The 24,800-nt window shown below is 37.7% G+C and overlaps 1 protein-coding gene across 1 annotated transcript in view; it reads left to right on the top strand.

The window, feature by feature from the left end:
• PIWIL4 (piwi like RNA-mediated gene silencing 4) overlaps positions 1-24,800 on the top strand; it is a 1,045,202-nt gene that overhangs the window by 596,150 nt on the left and 424,252 nt on the right. Inside the window, exon 11 of the mRNA XM_044072628.1 lies at positions 3,248-3,365. Within this exon, the coding sequence (XP_043928563.1) occupies positions 3,248-3,365 (118 nt within the window). The remainder of the gene's footprint in view (positions 1-3,247; positions 3,366-24,800) is intronic.

Below are 24,800 nucleotides of genomic sequence, written 5' to 3'. Positions count from 1 at the left end.
TATTAAAAGGACTTTCTTATAATGGATACATGGTGGTCAAAGTTAGGTCAGTAACTGTGCCAATTCCTAGGGGAGTATTGTCAATGTGGTAGTTCCCTGAGGGTAGATAACTTCCCAAAGATTACAGTGATGAATTTTTGGCATTTTGTTTCAGTCCACGATTTTGGTACCAGTTATTTATTTGGGACAAAGCCTCTTGCAGGATCGATAAGTCATTTGGGGAATAAATGGCTGCTGATGGCTTACACTCATCTGAAGACTTAGTCAGCCAGAACCCTTTGGTATTGACTTTTACTTCAGAGAAGTATATGCCAAACAGGAGAAATTCCAGCACAGAACCCTGGGGGAATCACTGGTGACCGGCCTCTTTATGGAGGTAACTTCCTGTATTTTGATATCCTGCATCCTATCTGTGAGCCAATTGGGAATCAAGCTGATGATAAAGGGATCTGTTCCCAGTATATTTAGCTTTTTTTCTACTATGTCTGAGTGGAGGGTTGTGTCCAAAGATTTGGCCAGGTTGAGGTATGCAGTGTGTACCATTTTGCCTTCATGCATTGCTTTGGTGACCTTTTCAAAAAAATCCACCAGGTTGAGTAAGCATGACCTGCCTTTGCTGAATCCAGACTGAGATGGGTCCAGTGTTTGAAGGTTTCTTGGTAAGTTTTTCTATGGCTTTGCATATGAGGCTGGCCAGACTTGCATACTGTATTTGCAGAGGTCTGTGGAAGGTCGTCCCTTATGCAGGGGAATGACTGTAGCTGAGGTTAAACAATGTTGTTAGGGGTGCAGCTAGCTCATGCTTTGTGCTATTTAAGATGCATCAAGGGATGTTGTCAAGACCCATTGATGCAGTATTTTTAGCTTTTGACAGTGATTTTAGGGCTTGGTTTTCTGTGATAGCTAGAGGCGAGCCAGTTTCAACGCTCATGTTAAAGGCTGCAGTAAAAAGGCCTTGTTTCCATGTTGCAGTATTTTGCGATTCAGAGACACACCAGCTACAGTGAGGAAAAACCTTATTATTAGATGATTTGCATGTCACTGAATTGCCATTAACTATAGCAATTGTCAGTCACCACTTCCTGCAGTAGTTAGCACTGGTGGCTGATGCATCATATTAACACAGGCACCCCCCATTCAATCTCCCACACACACACACACTAGGACACACACACGCAGACATACCACATACCTGTCTCTCTGTTGTCAAAATATCCATGTCCTGTTCTCATAAATCACAGATGATTACACTCAGTCATAATTGCTAGACATTAGAGTTTCACAATTAAAATCCTTCAGTAAATGCATACTAGTTTAAAGTTGTTATTCTAGTGACTTTCTTAGTTTATAAGAGGAAGAATTAAAATCCATTCCTGATTGTGTGTCTTTATCCCACCATTAGATTTGACTTTGTCTAGATTTCCTGTACTGCAGGGTTGAGAGGTATGCTTTTATGTAACCTGTCCCTCTCCCTCATAACTCATGAGTTGTTGCCCCACATCCTCTTATGATAAAAAAAAAACATTGCTGCATTAAGTTATTGCAGCAGTTTAATGCTGATGTTCCTGTAGCAAGAGGGTAGGTTTCAAAGTTTTTCCCCCCTCGTTTGTAATTTTTTCTCATTATATTGCTTATAGACATTAAATTTCTGGTGTCTAGTGTTGGCACAGAGGACTAATATCCTCTGTGGCAGATGGGAAAGTGCAAGATTTGAAACCTTTTTAGTGACTTTAAGGCATATTATTTATAATATGCCTGGTGACTAGCGGCTTCCTCAGTCCACACTCTATTTCTTTTGTTTCTTTTTAAGTGCCTTTAAGGCATGCTACATAGAGTGCCTCTGATGTCTAGCATTCCTTTGACCCATGTTATGTGTAAGTATCATTAAGACATGATTATATCAGGTTATCCCTGAAGTCTAGTGTCCATCCAGCCCTAACTCGTGTTATGTTTAAGTGCTGTTAAGGTTTTTACAGGGTGGATGTCAAGATTAATGTTTTTTCTTTAGGCAATATTTATTTTTTAAGGAAAAGACTAAAGCAAGAGAGGATGATGGAAAACATTTGCACACATTCATACATCTCCCTATACACTCCCAAATGTTCACACACACACACCCACACACTCGGGCACAAGCCTCCCACATTCAGTCATACCCACATAAACACAGATCCAGGTACATGCACGCTGCAACACAGACACATGCACCTGCACATGTGTGCCTAGCCTACACACACACCCACATACATGTCTACCTTACCCCATAATGAAGCCAGCTAGGCTTGCATGCACAGGAGCGAAAACAAGCACATTCAGACGCGCACACACACACGCACACGCACACACACACACACACACACACACACACACGCACACACACACACACCCATTCATTCAGCCTCATTCATACCTCTGCAGATACACACACACATACTCATCATCCTCACACATACACATACTGACACAACCCCAACCCCACTGCCCTCTGCACTGGTCTGCACGGTGACTACTCCCTTAGGAGTGAATGGGTGATAGCCATGTTTTGACAGCATTCACTGTTACGTCCTAGAATAAAAAAATTTACTTCACCAAGTGTTTCTTTGAATCGCTTTGCCAAGTAATTCAGAACCTGTAAATAGTTCTGGTGGAGAGCACATGGCTTATTATCATTTGGCATGCCCCCTGCCGACTAAGCACACAGTTTCACCAGTGAGACTGCAGTCCCTGCCAAGGCCCCATGAGGGGAAAACCTACAGTGGTAGAGCAATGTAAGAAATGGAAAGGCTTGGCACAATGTGGAAACCTTTTGAAAATATTCTTTCACATCGCACTAAACATTTCTGAATCTGAGGGAATGATTCTTAAAGTATTTTCATATCCTGTAGTTGATGGAGTAGAAGAATCCATTCAGTTTTTATGATGAAAATACAAAACAAAAAAACTTGCACTTTATTTACTACCAAACAAAACAAGAAGCACCTTCACGCTTAAGGTGGTTTCTCATGTTTCGACAGATTTTATTACTGTGTTCTAAGTTGTAACTGAGGAATGGTCTGTATGCTTTGGTTTATTTACTTGTACAATGTGTGTGTGTGTGTGTGTGTGTGTGTGTGTGTGTGTGTGTGTGTGTGTGTGTGTGTGTGTGTGTGTGTATGTGGGCATACAAACAGATCTGTAGAGATGTATAGTTTGTGCTTATTTATCTTTCTTTGTTTTCTTAAGTATGTTTTACTTGGCATTTAACTAGGTTTAAGTAGCCAGGCTAAGTCAGACTTTCGTTTGATGAAGGATCTTGCTTCAGAGACTCAGCTCACACCTCCTTGCAGGCAACAGCGACTCCTCAGGCTGGTTGACAGTATTCAAAGGTAAGATCACATGATTGCTTTGCAGACACTTCTAGCAGGTATTTGATTCAGATGATGATGACGATGTCATTGTTTGACATTATTTCTGTAAACTGTTTTACCCTAGGTAGTTATGAACAATATGCAGTTGCAGAATCTTTACCCCAACAAATATTTTGGCCAGGAATTACTGTCAGATTGAGCTGAATCTAGTTTGTTCTTTGCTTATATACACTAGCTTTCAAAAGGAGAGTTTATTGTTATAATAAAAGAGTAGGGTCATCTTTATAGATAAGCAAATTATTTGTTTTTGTTATTGTATGAGTGCATTTTTGTTATTTTTCAGGCAACTGACATTATTACAGTGTAATATAATTTCTTCTTCAGATCATTTAGCATGGTCCCCAGATTTTTGACTTTTTTAAGGTGGACACCAGAAGAATTTTAAGTATATGAAGACTTTTAATATATTTTGTGTCCAGACCATTTTGATAATCCTGTCGCATCCTTATGTGCAAACCATTCATCTGCCCATTTTTCCAATTATCTGTTCTATTCCTCAGGACCATGAGGACTCTGGTGCCAGTCTCAGCACTAGAATGTTCAAGACACTGAAGTGACTTGGCACAAATATGTTACACTTGTAGATATACATCACACACACACATCTATTGAGCGGGGAAGCAATTCTTGCTCAGTGGTCATGTGGCACCTAATGGGAAAACTAGGTGTTACACCTATGGAGACCTGTCTTCTTGAGCACACATTGCAGAGTACTGAACCACAGATGGCAACAATACTTATGCTTGGCAGAATGCATACCTAATGAGTGAGGAGTAATATAAGGAACAATATATGGAGCTCAAAGGAGCTGCTTTGGAGTTTGCTGCTTGGCATTAAATGGGTAGGACGCTTCTCTGGACTTGAATGTGTACCCATTGCCTACCATTTGTTACTCAGCAGGAGGGAGTAAAAGGACTGATTGGTTTCCCTTGGCAGGAGCAAATGATTCATAAGATTTTGTTTAACCCAGGGGTGGCTGGCCATCACCACAATGGAATGAATAGGCCATTTGAGTGCATGCAGAGGGTCCTTTGGGAAGACCCAGCACAAGTGAGGGTTAGTGGGTGGGAGAGATTTCATCTATTTTTTTTTTAATATTCCATTCCTTGTCTCACTATTTTTTTTTTTTTTGGGGGGGGGGTGCATTTACCTTACTTGACACACTTTTTTGTGCCATTTTTGACTTCCTACAGCTGACCCATCAGCTGCTACAAAAGGCCATACCTCTCAACCTCTTAGTGCAAAAAATCTGGACAAAGCCAAAAATAATGGGGTACCAAGGTCCATAAAGGGGATGCTTTTTAATTATTGTTTCTATAAACTTGGAAAGTTGATAAGATGACAGCTTTTGCATTAGCATGCATATTCTGAATGGTTTGCATTGTGAAACTCAATCTTATATCATTATTTAGTGATGTTAATCCTCAGTGATTTTCCAGAAAACTTCACATTTTATGTGGAACGGACCAAAATATGAGGCAAAAATCTGGAAGTCTATGAAAATCTGGACAGTTGAGAAGTATGCCAGGGACCTGCACTCATGTACAGGGTCTACAAAATCTGACTAGCCTCCCCTGGGCCATATCCAACCCATATTCAGTGCCCTTGAGGATATCTAAGCATCCATAGACGGTGTCACACTGCTGACTGTGAATGTTTCACCTCCTATGGTGGCACACACTGGGTGTACTTGATTGTTCTTAGGAAAAGCAGAAAGTAGAAGGTATGTAGTGGGCTTGCTGGCATGTTATCCCACCTCTGCAGTGACTCAGCCATAGCCCATCTCCTTTGATGTCAGTAGCCCCTGAGTTCCCTGGCTTCTTCAAGGGATCACCTTTGAAGTGCATCTGAATGCAACCCCCGCCCCCCAGCATGGGCACACTCATCCTTTGTTTTCTCCATCAAGTATCCAAGCTGCTAATCAAACTTTCATCATGTGGTCCATAGTCAGGGCTTTATACTCTGTATGCCACCAGTGCAGGCTCTATAAACACAATCTAGTGTCCTGACACTGTTAATTTGCTCCTGTGCACTTAATTATGTTTAGGGACAAAGGCTACATTTAAATATCTAGCAGTTGTATATCATGGCTTGCAAATAGCATTGTGACTGTACATATGAAGACGAGCACTACATCTTTGTAATTGTTGCATTTTTGTACTCGTGACTATGGTGGAATAGGGCATTTTGCTTTATTTTCAATGTAGATGTAGGATATCTATTGAATGTTGTTTAAATGTAATTAAATAATGTTTAAGCTTATCTTTTTAATACATTGATGGGCTGTTATGTAGTTAAGAAATTCCCTGGGATAAATAAAAATGTCACATTGCATAGCTGTTTATAGAATTCAGTTAAGCAGAGAGAAGGGCAAATGAATGCAGCACAGAATTTTGGTCATTAGCATTTTGCTGCCGCTGTTATTAAGGAACCTGTTTTGTGTTGAGTTTCACTGGCGGAAATGGAAATATTCTGCAGGTTACAGGTGTGACTGTCAGGGATTTGGTGACCTTTCTTGTTTCATTTTTAAACACCTTTATTAAATTATCACTTAAGACATAGGCACACATGCATTACTAAGAAAAAAGACTAGTTGTATTGACACTTTTCATTTTCAGGCATTACATATTACATATATATAGACCATGGTGAGTCACGATTACACTCTGATATTTGGAAAAAGACAAAACAGATAAGCGCTACCCCTGCTTAACTTGTTAAGGTCGGGTCTGCTGTTAATACAGTGTTCCTTCCTCTTATAAACTTGGAAGGTTGTTAGAATAACAAAATTTGTGTTTGTTTGCATTTTCCAAAGGATACAAAATCTAAAACATAAATGTCTGTCACTATTTAGTGGCTTCAATCCTCAGTCCTCAGTGGTTTGTCCAAAAAACAAATATTTTTTTAGTAACTGACCAAACATAGGAGTCAAAATTCTGGGCATCTGAGAAGCATGGCATGGTGAGTATGAACACTGTCTTTCTGATAGCACTCACTAAGTGCCCTATGCCTCTGAAAGCTGGCAAGACATGTAAGTCTTTTTTTCTTTTTTGCATCTAGTAGTACATGGAGTAGAGCAGTACAATAAATTAAGATTGAGTCTGCAGTTGTAACCTTTAATTATGTATTCTCAACATGGATGCCAAGATTCACCTGGATTGTTGCTCACAAGATGAATTTCCCGGCTTCATGTTTCTAACACATAATAAGCAGGTTATGATTGGTGACCCACTCATAGTCTTCTGTGTTTTCTTTCTTTTTAACAGTTACTATTCACTTCAAAATTATGAAAGTTGCTCAATTCACATCTTCCTTTAAACCTCACTCCTCCCCCTGAACATTATTTTGCTTATATTGCTCCAACAAATTCCATTTATTTCTGTAAAATGTGCTCCTTCCCTTCTCTAAAGCTCTTACTTCAAGATCTTTTATCTTCTGTGTAGAATTTAGCTCTTCAGTTACAGTTCGTTTTACATTTTGATTTCCATTTTCTAGTAATTTTTGGCAGCCAGTACCTTTAAGTTTACTTTACAATGTGTAGGCAGTTCAGATTGTATGTCCACAGCTCAAAAGAATAATTTCTGTAGTTGCAGGCATTTGCTCCAGCAACTTTTCTGACAGAATACTCTGTAGGGAAATTATTAAAGTCTGCCAACTCATTAAGTTCCCAAAAATAACATTTTTCCAACTACCTTTCTCTTTTCCATTATACCTTCAGCATTTGCTATCTACCGAGGAAAAATGAATTGAAGTCTTCTTGGAGTATAAAAATATATAGTATAGAAATATCTATGCAAGCACATCCAAGCAGAGATTCTAAACATTCTGGACTTGTCTTTTATGTGATACATATAGTTAATAAATAGATGGGTACAAGGATTTCATTGACATATACTTAATACAGTAAATAAATGAGTATTGTTGTACCTAACATGCTATTACATACATGGAAATGAATAGCAACCACTGAAATCTAGCTAAAATTGTAGTAGGAGAAACAGTAGTTAAAGTTAAATAATAAAAGTCAAATATATAGACAGCAAAGGAGCGACCAAGGCAACAAAAATACTAATAACGTCCTCTTTCATAAAAACGTTTTATTCACATCCAAGTACGAGGTAAGCGCTTTCGCATAAGAGCTTCTTCAGACCTTTAAAAAACTACATATACTAAAACATATATATACTGGAATTAAATTCAAAACCTCCAATCATGTAGCAGCAGTAATTAACACATGGAAGTTCCTTAAAAACACAGTATATTCAAAGATGTAAACACATACTAAAAACTATACATAAAACATATAAATCATCTATAATAAATATATACCTACAAAAAATGCTAATACAAGAACTATGTGTCTACATATAAAGAAATAATAATAAAAATAAATCAAATAATGAGAAAAACACTGTGTGATTTATTTAGGAATTCTACGTTTCTTCAACAAGGGCTTCAAAGATGCCCATTCATTGAGGCCACTGCCCCTGTTGGCTCTCAGAGTAATCATCCAGTTGGTCTCCTTAAATTCAGTATGATTGCGGATATCCCCTGCTCTAATCGTGGGTGTTACGAGATCAATAACCCTAAAAATAAAATTATGCATTTCACCACATTCTATAACATGTTTAGATAAAGCATTGTGTTCTGCACGTCTATGAATGCTATAAACATGTTCCCTTATTCTCTCTCACAGTGACCTGTTGGTCTTTCCCATGTAGAAAGATTTACATAATACACAATCAGCTAAATAAACTGCATTTGTAGTCCTGCAGTTAGCATCAACATTAAAAACGAAATTCCTCCCTAAATCAGGGTGGTCAAAGGTCTCAGAAGTATTAATTAGATCACAAAAATTGCACTTGCCACATGGCCGGGTAACTCCTATCCTCACAAAATTAGTATTCGAGTCCTTACTACTGCATAATATTCTCTTCAAATTCATCCTATTCCTATAAAGGAAGGAAGGTTTATCACCAACTAAATCACCGATCACTGGATCTACCTGTAAGATAGACCAATGTTGCCTAAAAAGCTCAATTAAAGACCTGTGATCCCGTGTAAAAAACAAAGGGATCTTCACCAGTCTATTCTGACTAATTTTGTTATTGGCTGAGACCACTGAACTCTCAATAACAGGACCATAATATGGGGCTGCTATACCCTCCCTAAGGAGCTGCAGGTCAGCCCAACCTCTAGAAATCTCGTTCTTATCATAGCCTCTCACCAATAGTCTCTGTTCAAGATGTCTGATCTCAGACTGAAATCCTTGAGCCCGGTTGAGCACTGGGCTTTTTTGGGGAGGCAGTTTTTTTTTAATTGTGGTTGGAAGTGTTGATGATAAGAGATTTATTTTAAGTACAAGGGAAATGCGTGCTAAATAAAGATCCAGTGCTTTGTGCAAGGGGTTATGATAGACATTGATCGAGAGGAGCTTTTACAGTTGTGGAGTGTATTTTTTTCTGTTCATTTTGATTCTAGTAGTGAAAATGTTCCCTGATTAAATAGTTTATTTAAAGAACTGTGCTCTAAGTAGGTGCCAAGTGTGAAGTGTGGTGTTTGAACAAATAATTGCATAGACTTTAGATGGTTGTGGTTTATAGCTGTTACATATGTATTAGGGAACTTGGAATATATTGGAGGAATATACATATATGCTTCTGGAAATGACAGAGAAACAGATTTTAAGGATGTTCTTTGAGATGATTTGGTGTTCTAAATTAAATGTTATTAAAATGGTATATTTTGACTCCTTTAGACAATGTTGAGAGTTGTGAGTAAAGAACAATTTTTTCTGGTATCTTTACGTATCTTTTAGTTGTTGTAAAATAATATTGAAAAAGAAGATGCCAAGTTAGGGAGAAATTTATGGAAAAATGTGAGGGTTTTGATAAATAATTTTTATTAGATTTTCAGAACAAATATAATAAGAACTTAAATTAATTCACCAACTTTACAACTTGTATATACAATCTATGTGATACAAGGTTAACAATATTCAAACATATATATTTACTTACATACAACCAAGATATTTTCGGTCCTCCACATAATAGTTGGCAGACTTGAACATCATTATTTATCCTGTGTAACTTACAATCCTGTATTCCAATGAAAATGCGTCACAGAAATCCAGCTTTTAGGTTTAGCTTCCACGACATTCAGTTTGAAATTATGTTTAGCACTTATAATCATCTGCATATACTCCATGTACAATCTCCCACCTTTTGCAGAGTGCATCGTTCTCCATTCCTTTACTATGACTGTTTTTGGTACAAATAGCAGTAGCATTCAAGTGGACAATTCCTCCTTACTCCAGCCTACTACATGTATCTGTACCCTGAATTCCAGTGCTTCCCATGATGAAATTGAGATTTTACCAAATATTCTTATCACCCTTGCATTGCCTACCTCCATTTTTGCTGCATACTCCTACTCTTCCTAAACATACATTGCTAAGCTTTAAAATTAGACTGTCCTGTATCTAATGCTACTTTTTTGTGTCTGTTATACCACAAATGAAAGATCCTCATTTGTTGGCCCCCCCCACATATGGCCGTTTTCTAAAATTTAAGACATTTCACATGTAAGTTTTCAGTTTTCTTGACTTATTTCCATTTTATATTTTCCTAAATCATCCAGACCCTGCCACTCTGGTGTATTACGGGGATAAAGGCCAGCTGACCTTGGTTCGATTATCAGCTCATGCAACTGAAGGAGGAGCAGGGGAAAGATGTGTTACTATCCTGGGAGAGGGTGGTGTTAAAGGCATTCCTGACATGATCCATGGTGAAAACTGTAGACATCTGAAGAAGATTGCTTGCACTGGAGGTGGGGGTGATACATCAGTATATCCACAGTCCCCAAGATTCCCACCATCTATATGTTACTAAGAGACTACAGGGGAATAGAGAGTAAATGGGGTAGGTTATAAGTGAAAAATCCCCACAGCAGACTGTGTGATGACCAGACCCCCAAGGTCACCCTTAGGGTCCATGCTGGCCCAAGCCCATACAGAGTAAGTTCAAAGGTGTTGGTGAAGGCTGATGAACCTGGTGATGAACACGGGTCACTGGGGCAGGGAGCTGTAGGATGATGAAAGGGGAATAAAAAAAAAATCATCCAGAACCTCTTTAGCCCAGGTCTTATTTTAATGTTTCTATGATGACTATGATGTTTGCATATGAGCTGTAGTGAGAGTAGGGAACAGGTGGAGGAGACCCTGGAGAGATGGAGATATGCTCTAGAGAGAAGAGGAATGAAGGTCAGCAGGACTAAGACAGAATATATGTGTGTGAATGAGAGGGAGGATAGACGAATGGCGAGGATGCAAGAAGTAGAGGTGGTGAAGGTGGATGAGTTTAAATACTTGGGATCAATAGTTCAGAGTAATGGCAAGTGTGGAAGAGAGGTGAAGGAGAGAGTACAGGCAGGGTGGAATGGGTGGAGAAGAGTGTCAGGAGTGATTTGTGACAGACGAGTACCAGTAAGAGTGAAAGGGAAGGTCTACAAGAGGGTAGTGAGACCAGTTATGTTATATGGGATGGAGACAGTGGCATTGACAAAAAGGCAGGAGTTAGAGCTTGACGTGGCAGAGTTAAAGATGTTAAGAGTTGCACTGGGTGTGATGAGGGTGGACAGGATTAGGAATAAGTATATTAGAGGGTCAGCCCAGGTTGGAAGGTTTGGAGACAAAGCCAGAGAGGCAAGATTACATTGGTTTGGACATGTGCTGAGGAGGGATGCTGAGTATATTGGGCAAAGGATGCTAAGGATGAAGCTACCAGGTAACAGGAAAAGAGGAAGGCCTAAGATAAGGTTTATGGATGTGGTGAGAGAGGACATGCAGGTGGTTGGTGTGACAGATCAAGATGCAGAGGACAGGAAGAAATGGAAACAGATGATCCACTGTGGTGACCCCTAATGGGAACAGCCGAAAGAAGATGATGATGATGTTTCTATGCTGTGTGATGTCTTTACATGTTAAACTACCACTGCCTTTTTCATTCTGCTCCACTTGCTCCAGGGAACCTCTGTGTATTCCTTCCATTGCACAGTGTTCAAGTATTAAACATATATTATCATCAATGTAGTAAAAGTGAAGTTATGTTGATTACTAAGCTTGGAATAGTTTTGTATTCCCTGAGAATGAAGGACTATTCCATCCTTTCCATCATCTTTCATACCTAAGTATGATGCTTTTTGGAGAGATCTGGAAGAAAAGGAAAAATAAAAAGGAAGAAAACATAAGTATGAAGAGTTAAATGAATATCAGAAAAAAGTTAGACTTTGAAATCATAGGATAGGTGAAATAAGTGATAGTGAAGGGACAGTATGAACAAAAAAAACAAAAAGTTATACTATATAAAACCATGGGAAAAAGAAAATATAAAAGAAGTAGCACAAGAAAGACATAATATATTTAAAAGAGATTCTGATTATATGGGAGATTTTCTGTGAAAACTGATGTTGAAAAGAGCTACCACTGGAAGAACAGATGAGTTAAAAACAACTTAGTGAGAGGTTGTGCAATTTGTATAATGATGAAGAAAGTATGAAACACACTTTTATAGAACATAAAGAAAGTGAGAGAGATATGGGAGAAAGTTAAAGAAACCTTTCAGCAAAGACAATTCAGGTAGATAAGTATGGATATAATTATTGATGTATATTAAACAGGTTTACTATTGTTTGTGCGAATGACATTCAGCTGCAATGTGCCGTAAAACAGAATGTCGAATGCACAAGCACTTTTGCACCAGATAGTCGACTCCACTTATGTGAATGCACAACTGTATTCTCATAAGTGGTAATCGACTATCTGCATGGAGATCATGGTACAGTGGGGAGTAGAAATTCATCCACTTCCACTGTAGTACGATCTCGGAGTTAGAATATATAAGCGGGGGGGTGGGGGCAAAGCCCCCAACATGAGGGGTGCAGGGGGGCTTGCCCCCTTTCAAAAATGTGATAGCTGTATAGGAGATTGATTTACATCAGCTCCTATATGGCTATCACGTGGTGGTTTCAACAACAATGTTGAGTCAAATCCGTTGAGGATTTGGTTCAACATTGTGAAAGGTATTTTTTTTTACTTTCGGTATTACCATTCGTTTATTTGAACGGAAAGTGTTTTTCCGTTCAAATAAACAATAGTAAACCTATTAAATAAATGATATGGCAAGAAAGGATGAGATGGACAATAAATTAATGTGTGCTAATTGGATTATGTGGGAGGCAAGGTGTGAGGAATTAATAAGGTGTCGAGTAATAAAGAAATGGTTGCGGTGTAAAGGGTTGGAAGGTTGAAATGTGTATGTTTTCTCTTTTTATATTTTATCTGATGTTGTCATTTTCATTCTTCCTCAACCTGTGGGTTTCAGATCCGACTTCAGATCTGACTCAGCCACTTTCAAAAGCTTAGACTCCGAAGCTTGAGCTCCTCCACTACCCATAATGTCTCATTCACCTTGATTACCTTATATCTCATTTGCTGTTCTTAGGAGAAACATTGAGAGCCGCTGACTCGAGCTCCTTGAGAGAAGTTTCAGTTCAGTTGATTGACTTTCTTGTGCAGTTTTTCCTTTACCACCTCTCTACCCTACCTCCTAACCTGTGTTTCTGGTATATGGTATAAAAAAAGTCTTAGTTTAGCAGTTTTGCATCTGCTGGTCATTCTTGGTGGGAATTTTTCTTTCCCTTTTTCTTCCTTCTTTTGTTTCTCTTTCATTCTTCACTTATTTTTGTAGGATGTCTGAGGAAACCTTTATGGTTTAAAAAGTGCACTTCCTGTGGGCACAAGATTCCCTTATCTGATGCCCACAGGGAGTGCATATATTTTCTTGGCCCTGCTCACCTCAAAGCCGCCTGCTCCATCTGCGAGTGGTTTCACCAGAGAGCACTGGCTGACAGGAGAAATAAACTAATTTTGAAGGGACTTTTACCTACTTCAGCTCTGTCTGCAGGTTCTTTTTCTTCTTCAGGGGCTCAAACCCCCCACCTCCAGGAAACATAGAAAAGACTGGGAAGGTGGAAAATGTTCCCCGGGGAAATCTGAGTCCTCATCTTCAGATGAGCCTCCAGCCAGGGCTCCTAAGGTGCCAAATCCCAGACCCTCAGAATCGAGTAAGTCCGCCCAGTCCTCTTCTCGGCTTTGAGCTCCTTTGCCATCAGATCCTCCTCCTCCTACCACAGGGTCTCCCCCATAAGAGAGATCTCTTGAGGATTTTGCTCTGGCCACCTTCTACAGCATCATCTGTAAGGTCTTCCCGCAACCTTTCTGAGTCAGGGGTGGACATATTGATCAGGCAGTTGCTTCAGATGCAGATCTAGATTGGGGTGTTAGCCCCATCCCCTACCAGGACCGTGAGCAGACAGTCACATTTTAGACATTTAGCTCTTTCTGCAATCCAACCTACTTCTTCGGAGCACTCTGATCCGAATGCCCCGAAAGCCTAGGTGATGGAGCCAATAGTGGATCTCTGTTCTACTCTGGCACCTTCCCTGACTTGCTTGGTCCCTACTGTGTTGGGTAGAGCAGCCCTCAGAGCCATAGCCTCGAGATCAGCTGCAAGGGGTTGACCTCGACTCTGAAATTTTCGAAGTTGTCGCTTCCCCTCAGAGTGTTGACAGCTCAGCTCAGCTTCCTTCTCAGAGTGCAGAGTTGGAGGGGCTCAGAGATCCTTTGTCCTGGTAGTTTTGACTCCAGGAGGATGGTCTGCTGTGTTTCTGGCTCATTCTGGTTTCGAGGTGGTGGAGAGGGCTCTCTCCATGCTCAGGAGATCCCCGACTCTCACTCTTTAGGATCCACTTCTCACCCCCTTGGAGACTGTTTCTGAGACCTCACCACTGCCCCCCTCAGGACAGCCAGCCCAGCAAAACCTACAAGTACTTCCACTTTTGGAACCCCAGATCTGTTCCAGTGTCTTCCCAGAACACCCCTCTGAGGAGATACCCCAGAAGAGAAGGTGCAAAAGGAGGCACCTGAATTCCCCAGAGGAATCTGTAACAGAAGATACTGATTTTAAGGAAGGGGAAGTTTCCCCCAGATCTCCACCTGAGAAAGTCTCCTTCAGAGACATCTTGGAAATCCTGCACCAAAGAGGTCGATGGTCTTCTTGAAACACTACTCCGGAGGAAACAGTGTTCTTGGAGGCTTTCATTTCTAGCTCTTCTACATCTTGGGTGTTCCCCCCTGCTGATGCACTCATCAACCTGGTATCAAGCAGGGCATGGAAGGATCTGGACACTGTAGAACCTGTCCCCAAATATGCAGACAAAATCCTTAGTGGTCCCTCTGACCGACCCCATTGGACTAAAGGAATCCTAGTAGATGCCGTGGTTGTTGAGGTAGCCACCAAGAAGGAGCTGGCCAAGAAAGCTCCACTGTCCTTCCCCTTAACAGGGAGTCTGAGCCATGAACAGACTCAGCAAAAGAGTTTACGCCTCATGTACCTTCACCTTATGAGCCTTAAACTACCTTTCCCCTTTTACTAAGGTAAAGAGGGATTTAATCAAAGAACTCTCTAGCTTGGTCCCTGAGTTCATGTCTGATGAGGAGAGAAAATCCTTCTTCTCCAGACTGGTCACTCTGCAGTCAGTTTCCAGTGCATCCATGAGGTTAATCTCCCATGTGACAGAGGGTACCTCAAGGCCCATCAGTCCTGCCATTGGCATTAGGTGCCCTGCCTGGATGCTGCTGTGTGACTTTGCAGAACCTTTCAAGACATCTTTCATCAAAGCCCCTTTTGACGGATTGCCTTTGTTTATGCCTTCTGTTAGAGACACACTCTCCCATAGTAAGAAAGATGGAAATACCCTGTCTGCCTTCAGAATCCATTTTTCTACCCCCCCCCCACATGATCCTTTTCCAGAAATCAGTGTTGGGGGCACTGTGGTTCAAGAAATTTCAGGGCCCTTTTCAGGAATCTCAGGGAGATTATTCCCACAAAGGCTGAAGAGGAAATGGTTACAATGGTGGATGCTGCCCACATGGCAGAGGGGTTCCGCAAAATCAAGGGTCTCAGGATTCCTTCTTGGACAGGCTTTTTCAGTGCTCTGGAAAGGTTGCCCGTCTGTCCTTCTCTGGAGGCAGTCAGGGGGCACTTATCTTTGTACCCAGAAGCCTCGCTAGCCATAGCAAATGATCGGTGGGTGCAAAGGATCATATCCAGAGGATACTCCATTCCCTTATCCCCCCCAACCAAAAAGCACTCTCCCAGATGTTCTACCCAATCAGAGAGTCAGCAGAGTTAGCGATCTCAAAGCTGCTCCAAAACAAAGTTCATAGATTCATAGATTAGTACTAGGCTAACTGCCCTTGCGAGCCATTTTAAGCCTAGCCAGTTATCCCCTGTGAGATTCAAACCCTGTACCTTGCGTTTGTAAGGCAAACACTTTAACCATTAGGCCACCCTCCCATAGGAAGAAAGATGAAAAGACCCTGTCTGCCTTCAGAATCCATTTTTCTACCCCCCTCCCCATGATCCTTTTCCAGAAATCAGTGTAGAGGGCACTACAGGTGGTTCATTCAGAACATAGACTTCATAGGGGCTCGCCTGATATGTCCAAGATCTTGGCCTTCTTTACTTCAGACAGTATTTCCAACCTAAGACTACATATTGGACAGAATTTGCCAATCCCGGTTCCTACAGCAAAATTAGTACTCCGAGCTCTGGTCTCCATGGCTGTCACCATGGACAAGTCATCCAGAAGGTCCCTTTAGATCAGCTCAGATCAGGCATTTACTCAAGCTTCATTTTAGTATCAACAGAGACAGGGGACCTCAGGCCCATCTTGGATCTGACATCCATGAACAAGTCAGTAAATAGCACAAACTTCAGGATGGTCATGGTCCAGTCCATTCTAGTTCTTTTGAAAATGGACAACTGGATGTGCTCAACAGACCTGAAGGATATGTGCTACCACATCAAAATGGCAGGTGCTCCTAAAGGTATCTATGCTTTAGGCTGGGAGACAGCCATTTTCAGTTCAGAGTGTTTCCCTTTGGTCTCATCATAACCCCAGGGTGTTCACCAAATGCACAGCGATAGTTGCAGCTCATCTCAGACTGCAAGGATTCCACGTATTTCTGTACTTAGATAACTGGCTGCTAACTGCTCCAACCAGGCATCTACTTATCGGAGCCAGGGATTGTCTGTTAGAACTAGTTCCTACCTTGGGCATAACAATTAACATACAAAAGTCTCAGCTACAGGTGGTTCATTCAGAACATAGACTTCATAGGGGCTCGCCTGATATGTCCAAGATCTTGGCCTTCTTTACTTCAGACAGGATTTCCAACTTAAGACTACATATTGGACAGATTTTGCCAATCCCAGTTCCTACAGCAAAACTAGTACTCCGAGTTCTGGTCTCCATGGCTGTCACCATAACTCTGTTACCAAAGCACATCTGCACATGAGAATTCTGCAGTGGACCGTAGCAGTCTATTAGTCATTACATCAGCACTCCCTCAGCTACCCAATCAAGCTGTCATGAGTGTGCAAAGATTTTCTCCTCTGGCGGCTTCATTCCTGGGAAGTTCTTCAGGGATGCCCCTTTGTCCCCTCCATATGCCAAGTTGACCACAGATGCCTCCCAGGTGGGGCGGGGTGGGGCATTTCTTGGGTTAGACAGTCTGTGGCATGTGAATGTCATAGTTGATCAACCTGCATATCAGCATCCTGGAGATGGGAGTGGTCCTTTTAACATTGCAGGCATTTCACAGCTTTCTCCCTCCAGGGACTATTGCAATAGAGATGAACCACATGTCAATAGTATAACCAAAAAACGAAGCGCAGTGCAAACAATAAGCCAATAAATGAAAAAATGTACTGTGTGAGGACAAAACTGCACCGGACAACCAAGAACCCACTAACAGCTTTATTGAACGTTAAATGTTTGACAATCACCACGTTTTTCGTCACATAAAAATTAGACTTCATCAGGCAAATACAACAGTAATTAACACCCATATATATGCTGACCATTCATTTAAACTGACCAATGAAAATCTTATTGAACAATGCTCATGAATATGGATGAATGTAGATAAACTTAAAATGCCTGACATCTAGAGAATCAAAATAAAATAATTTGATTCTCAGTAACATAAATACATTGAAATACAAACCAATATATAAAATTGTTATAAAAATTGATTGACTTTTAATAAAAAACTATTTGGTATTCTCGTAGAGAATGAAATAAGTGTATATGAATGAAATTTAAAATGATGAATCAATGATGTGTTTTAGTGAGCAATACTCCAATCTGGTGGTCAAAATCAAAATACACATACATATCATCGTAGCTAGTGTACCAAACTGATAAATAAATGAAAAATAACCATATTAAATATATTGAGTAATGAATATATTGTGATATAAATATATATATATATATATATATATATATATATATATATATATATATATATATATATAATGTATAAGATATATAATAAATTATTTTGAGTCTCTAGATGTCAGGCATTTTAAGTTTATCTACATTCATTCATATTCATGAGCATTGTTCAACAAGATTTTCATTGGTCAGTTTAAATGAATGGTCAGCATATATATGGGTGTTAATTACTGTTGTATTTGTCTGATGAAGTCTAATTTTTATGTGACGAAAAACATGGTGATTGTCAAACGTTTAACGTTCAATAAAGCTGTGTTAGTAGGTTCTCGGTTGTCCGGTGCAGTTTTGTCCTCACACAGTGCATTTTTTCGTTTATTTTTTTATTGTTTGCACTGCGCTTCGTTTTTTGATTTTATTAGTTTCTATGGAGAGAGAGGACAGTTTTTCCCCGGTCCGTTCGGGCCCTGTTACATCTCAGGGGGATCAACTTCCAGCACTCATTGGGCAGCTGAGTCAGCTTGTTGCTCTGCTGACTCCTCTTTGCAACACGCTTGTTTGCCAGAACAGCAACGAGATTCTTCTGCGTAACCAGAACGCATTACGGATGCGTGGAGTCAGTAATGGAGTCGGCGGAGATGGACATGGGTTAAATCAGAATACCGTGGAGGTTGCGAATACAGGACCTAGTGGAGCTAACAACTTTCCAAACATTTTGAATCACGATAACAGTCCCGTTTTGGATCACAATGGACATGGAAGTAGTCGCAAGCTGCCAGGAAACCAAGGTGACTGTTTGCACAATTATGATATTACTCTTAGCGAGTGGCTTAAACGCAAAGTGGTGTTAAAGATATTTCTATTATAGACAATGACAATATATGCACATATGCTAACTATTTACATCAACTTAATGATTTATTATTCAAACACAAGATTTTAAATATTGATAATACTTATTTAAAAGAATGCCTTCATGCCAAAATAGTCCCAAAGGGTTTACGTATTCATACATTTCCTAACAATGTAAAAGAAGGCACAAAGTTTCATGATAAGTTGTTAAACATGTTTGATGGATGGGACTTTGAGCTCCTGAGAAGCATTATTAAGAATAATGAGGATGAAATCGAATGCTTAATGAAGCAAATTGATGTTATTAATGGAAAGATTACTAATGACCTTTTATTTACTGTTGATTTAGAGAAAAAGAAATATTTAGATATTGGAAAAGATATAGATATGAAATGTGAGAAAATTTTAGAAAAGAAAAAAAGAAAAATTTTGAGGGACACATTCAAATATGAACAGGGTATACAGTACCCAAAACCAAGAATTATTTTTAATCACAAGAATGAGAGATATTTATATAATGATAAATACAGGCATGACATTATTGATCATCATGCAGAGGACAGGCTGATTTATCACATGACATTTTTGACCCTTTAGATTCCCCCCCCCCCCCCTTCGGAGGTCAGAAAGGATCAGAAACCAGAGAGAAGGGAACTTTCAGAGGAATGGATGGAGGGGAGGGGGGAGAGGAAGAGGCAGGAGATATTAGATGGTGGTCTCTCAGAAGCATTAATTAATTATATTAATATTGGTTTTAATATTATTGATAACAATGCAGAAAATGTATGTGATATACCTGTTATTTGCACATGTGCTAACTACAAGAATTTTAATATATTTAATTACATGGAACTTGAAATCCATGATATTTATTTTGAGCTGTTTTCTAAGGGACATAATTTTGTACCAAGAGCAAAATGTGACATCACTAGAATGATTATTGATGTCAAGATGTTTTTGAGGAAAATGAATCTAGAGTTAATTTGTGGTGGTACCTTGGGAGAAGTTGATTATTCTAAGGAATTAAAGAAAAAAAGTACCTGGACCCCCCCCCCCATACATCCACAATTAAAAAATGTTGAAAACATTATAGAGAACGAATTGAGAAAAGCAGTTAGAACTAATCAATTTGCTCCTAACCTTACATCAAATGAACTTGCATTACTTAGGAAGTTAAAAGAAAATTCCAACCTAAGGATAATTAAACCAGATAAAGGGGGAGGGGTGGTACTTGTGAGTTCTACTATATATGAAGGTAACATGTTTAATTTATTGCTAGATGAGTCTAAATATGACAATATTTCTATTAATGAGATTAACATTGGTTATAAAAGAATTTATACAACACTGTATGATTTATTTTTGGAAGGACTCATTGATTATAGTATGTTTGAATGTTTACACAACAATAAGCCTAAAATTCCATCAATTTTCGGCATTCCCAAAGTGCACAAAAATAGTGTAGATCCTCCTTTACGACCTATAGTAGCAGCAGAAGGTTCAGTCATTTCCCCTTTAGCTAAATATATTGATACTAAGTTAAAAGATTTAATGCTTAAAGGAACATCATATCTGAAAGATTCATGGGATTTTTTAGAAAAAGTGAAGAACATCATTAATAGGAATGACATTATTTTTGTGGCTATAGATGTTACAGACTTGTTTGGTTCAATACCCCACAACATAGGAATTGAATGGTTTGAAAAAGCTATAAGATCTTTCAATGTATTAAAAGATGATGAAATCCATGTTTGTGTAAACTTAATGGAGCTAGTTTTGAAATACAACTATTTATTTTTCCAAGGTGAATATTTCCATCAAACAAGTGGGGTGGCTATGGGAGCAAGATGTGCTCCCATATATGCCAACATGGTTTTAAACACTTGGGAAGAAAAATATATTTATAATGGTAGTTACAACGATTGTTGGGTTTTTTACAAACGGTTTTTGGATGACATTATTATATTTTGGAAGGACAGTATTGACAAGTTAAATGATTTTATTCAGTACATCAATTTACAGACTACCACTTTTTTAAAAATTTACCCATGAAATAAATGCACATAGCATCAATTATTTGGCTATAACATTAGAAAAAGATGGAGACAATTTTAGGTCAAAAGTGTATAGGAAAAAAACTTTTTCCAATTCCTATTTACACTATAAAAGTGGGCACCCTTTACACCAGAAGAAGAGTATTGTAAAGGGTCAAATGGTTAGGATTTCAAGAATGACTTCTAACGATCAAGACTTCCATGATGAAATGGAATTCTTGGTTAATATGTTTTTGGATAGAGGTTATCCTGTGGATTTTTGTAATCACACCAAAACAGAAGTTATACAAGGGAGAAAAAAATAGATTTGCACCTATATTGAACTACAATCCCCCTATTGACGTTAATTCTCAGATATCTGACTCTACAGAAGATAAAAAGAAAGATAAAATATATACTCAGTCATTTATTACTGATTATAGTGGTGACGCAGGCATCGTCAAACAAGTATTTTTTAGGGAATGGGAGAAATTCCTTAATATCACAGATTTGAATTTTAACAAGTCAAGTGATTCTTTCAATATAATTTTCAGAAGGGGACACAATATAAAGGATTGGTTGACAGCTCAATATAAAGTAAACAAGAAAAGTACCAAATTTAGGGGTACTTATCCTTGTGGAATGTGTTCACAATGCCCATTTATGATAAATTCACACAACATCTTCATCCAAGCAAGAGAAAAAGAGATTGTTGGCAAAACACATAGTAATTGCAATTCTTTTGGAGTAGTGTATATTGCACTATGTGAGATTTGCTTGGCCCTCTACATAGGGAAGATGGAGAGGAAGATCAAAAGAAGGGTTTATGAACACCTGAACAATATTAAAAATACGAAAGAACATAATGCATTATATAAGCATATGAATATCTGCCCTTTGGCAAAATAATTTTTTTTTATTTTAGAGGAGGTTATGAAGGATGAAAGAGGGGGCTTATGGGAGACTCAGACTGAATACAGGGAATTATTTTGGCAAATTGTACTGGAAGCAAACAAATTCCCAGGGTTGAACGATAATATCTCCCTTGCCCCAGTTCTAAAATTAAGGGCAGCTAAATTGTAATATTCATTTTATGTTACCTATCTTATTTTTTTCATTATTTATATACAGGCTATTCTTTGTTGATATACCACATACATATATATATATATATATATATATATATATATATATATATATTCATATTATATTTATATAATTATCATTCAATCATATATTTATATATTATCATGAATTTGTATATATCATTTTATATTAATTTGCACATGTGTTTGTTCAGGGTTACCTCATTTGCATACCCACATATATACATATTTGTTTAGATTCGCATTCATGTTATATGTTTGTATATATATATACATACACTTTGATCCACTTTTTAAATTTTTAACTTTTTTTATCTGATAGCCTTCATATCTATAGTTTTATATGTAAAAGTTTTTTATACTATTTTACCTATTAGATGTAATCATGTATAATAATTCATGTATAATTTATTATATATCTTATACATTATATATATATATATATATATATATATATATATATATATATAGATATAGATATATATATTTATTCACATCACAATATATTCATTACTTAATATATTTAATATGGTTATTTTTCATTTATTTATCAGTTTGGTACACTATCTACGATGATTTCTATGTGTGTTTTGATTTTGACCACCAGATGGGAGTATTGCTCACTAAAACACATCATTGATTCATCATTTTAAATTTCATTCAAATACAATTATTTCATTCTCCACAAGAATACCAAATAGTTTTTTATTAAAAGTCATTCGATTTTTATAACAATTTTATATATTGGTTTGTATTTCAATGTATTTATGTTATTGAGAATCAAATTATTTTATTTTGATTCTCTAGATGTCAGGCATTTTAAGTTTATCTACATTCATTTATATTCATGAGCATTAAAACCTCCAAAACCACCTCCAAACACAAATGTACACGAAAAGGAAAATCCGCTAAACTGTACAAATAAAGGGTTCTCCTCCAATGTCACAGATTATTCCACCACTTGATAGTTGGTCACACAATTTATTAATGAAATCACAGCTCCAAAACACCACCAGATGAAATGCAAACTTCCGTATAATAGTTACATATGAACCAAAGATTGAGCGTGCTTTCGTCCGTTCCTTATGGACTTCATCAGAATCTAAAGGATCATGGAATACAGTCCTTAAATACACAAGCAAGTGGCTAACAGCTAACAAGTCCAATTAACCATTAATTAGCAATTAATTGAATAATTTCACAAACTTCATATAAAAACACTGGGAAAAACTGTTAATACATAAAAACAGTATGTGAATATACATCTGAATACATAGCCCAGAACTGATGTATAACACAAAGCTGTACAACAATGTTCTCATAAAAAATATATCATAATTGCACCTATTGTCTATAAAATCTAATTGTGTTTAGAAAAAAACACATTTAAAGAGTATATAAATGTAAATGCAGGAAGTATTAAAATATATACATATGTATATGTATATTTTTATATTTTGTATTTTATTATTTTGTATACGTGGGAAGGTTTAGACATCAAGGTCTGTCATATTGTTCAAAACATCAATTCCATATTAAAAAGTGTATAGAAATGTGTGTACTACACACAAATAATAATATATTAATAAATATTGTAATAAATAAAATGTTTAAAATATTTTAGTATTTATAATAAATAATAATAAATAAATACTATAAATATAATAAATATGTATACATATGAAATGAATATAAGTGCTGTAAATAGGTATATATATCAATACAAGTATAAATGTAAAAATATAAAAAGTACTAAAATGAAATCCAACTAATCTTGTTAGTGACTAAAACATTTTAAAATATATGCATAAATATATAAAAAAATGTATATGTGTATATATTCTTTTTATAATAGTAATCGAATAAGTAATCTAACAAATAAGTATAGATTCTAAATAATAGAATTAATTCATTTATTATTTATTATTTATTTCGTGTTAACCCCCTATTTATTTCCTAAATTCTTTTTGGGTTATTGGCTAGAAGCTTGAGTGCTGGTTTAATGGATAAATGGTCATTCAGGCCCTTATGGCAGCATGCATCCAGTCTCATCTGCCAGATAAGCTCCCTGTATTCCAAAAAGGTTTCCCAATCTCCCCCCCTGTCACAAACCTTCACTTCTTCCAATACCCAGAACTTAATATTGGCATTTTTGCATTTAATAACGTGTCTGAATAGAGCATTATTTTCATTCTTCTTTGTTATATCCCTCATGTGTTCATATATCCTTGATCTTAACTGTCTTTCAGTTTTCCCCACATAGTATGCCCAGCATTCCGTACGGTATGCCAGGTATACTACCCCCTTTGTATAACAACTGTAATATTTACTGCTCTTGAATTTGTAACCTATACTCTTCAGCCATAATTCTTTTCCACCTGTTAAAAAGGGACATTGTGCACATCTTCCACACTTGAATGTACCTAACTTTGATTGTGCTCCCTGTTCCTTGTATGTACTCTTCTTCATCTCAAACATTTTCTTAAGATTAATATTCTTTCTATAACAGAATTTTAATGGCTGTTGGAATAATGATGGTTTATTGGTCATTCTTGAAAAAATATTCCATACTTCATTTATGCCCTTTTTTAACCACCCTAAACCATAGTAATAGGTTAATGTCAACCGAGGTATAGTATTCCCGGAAATATTCGCCATATGATTCGTGACAGACTCGTTCCTATTAATGCTCACCATACGGGTATTTTCCAAAAGTGGGCTATATTTCAAATTCCGTTGTTTCATTACCTCCCTCTTAACTTTTTTGATTAGATTAGTGGGATAACCTCTTTCACTAAATAAGTTTTGAATTACTTCCATCTCCTCCATGAATTCAACCCTATCGCTTGTCATCCTAGAGGCCCTAATCATTTGCCCCTTCACCACGTTTCTTTTCAAAAACAATGGGTGAGCACTCTCAAAGTGAACATATGAGTTAGAAAAAGAACTTTTCCTGTAAATTCTGGATTTATATTTTCTATCATTTTTGTTCTTTGTGATAGTAACATCTAAATAATTCACCTGATCAGATTTTTGAC

This window comes from Protopterus annectens, chromosome 5.part0 (genome assembly GCF_019279795.1).
Source record: "Protopterus annectens isolate FY-2018-M chromosome 5.part0, PAN1.0, whole genome shotgun sequence".
Taxonomy (NCBI): Eukaryota; Metazoa; Chordata; order Ceratodontiformes; family Protopteridae; genus Protopterus; species Protopterus annectens.
The sequence above is the reverse complement of the archived record's forward strand: the minus strand, read 5'-3'. Positions and strand labels throughout refer to the sequence as shown.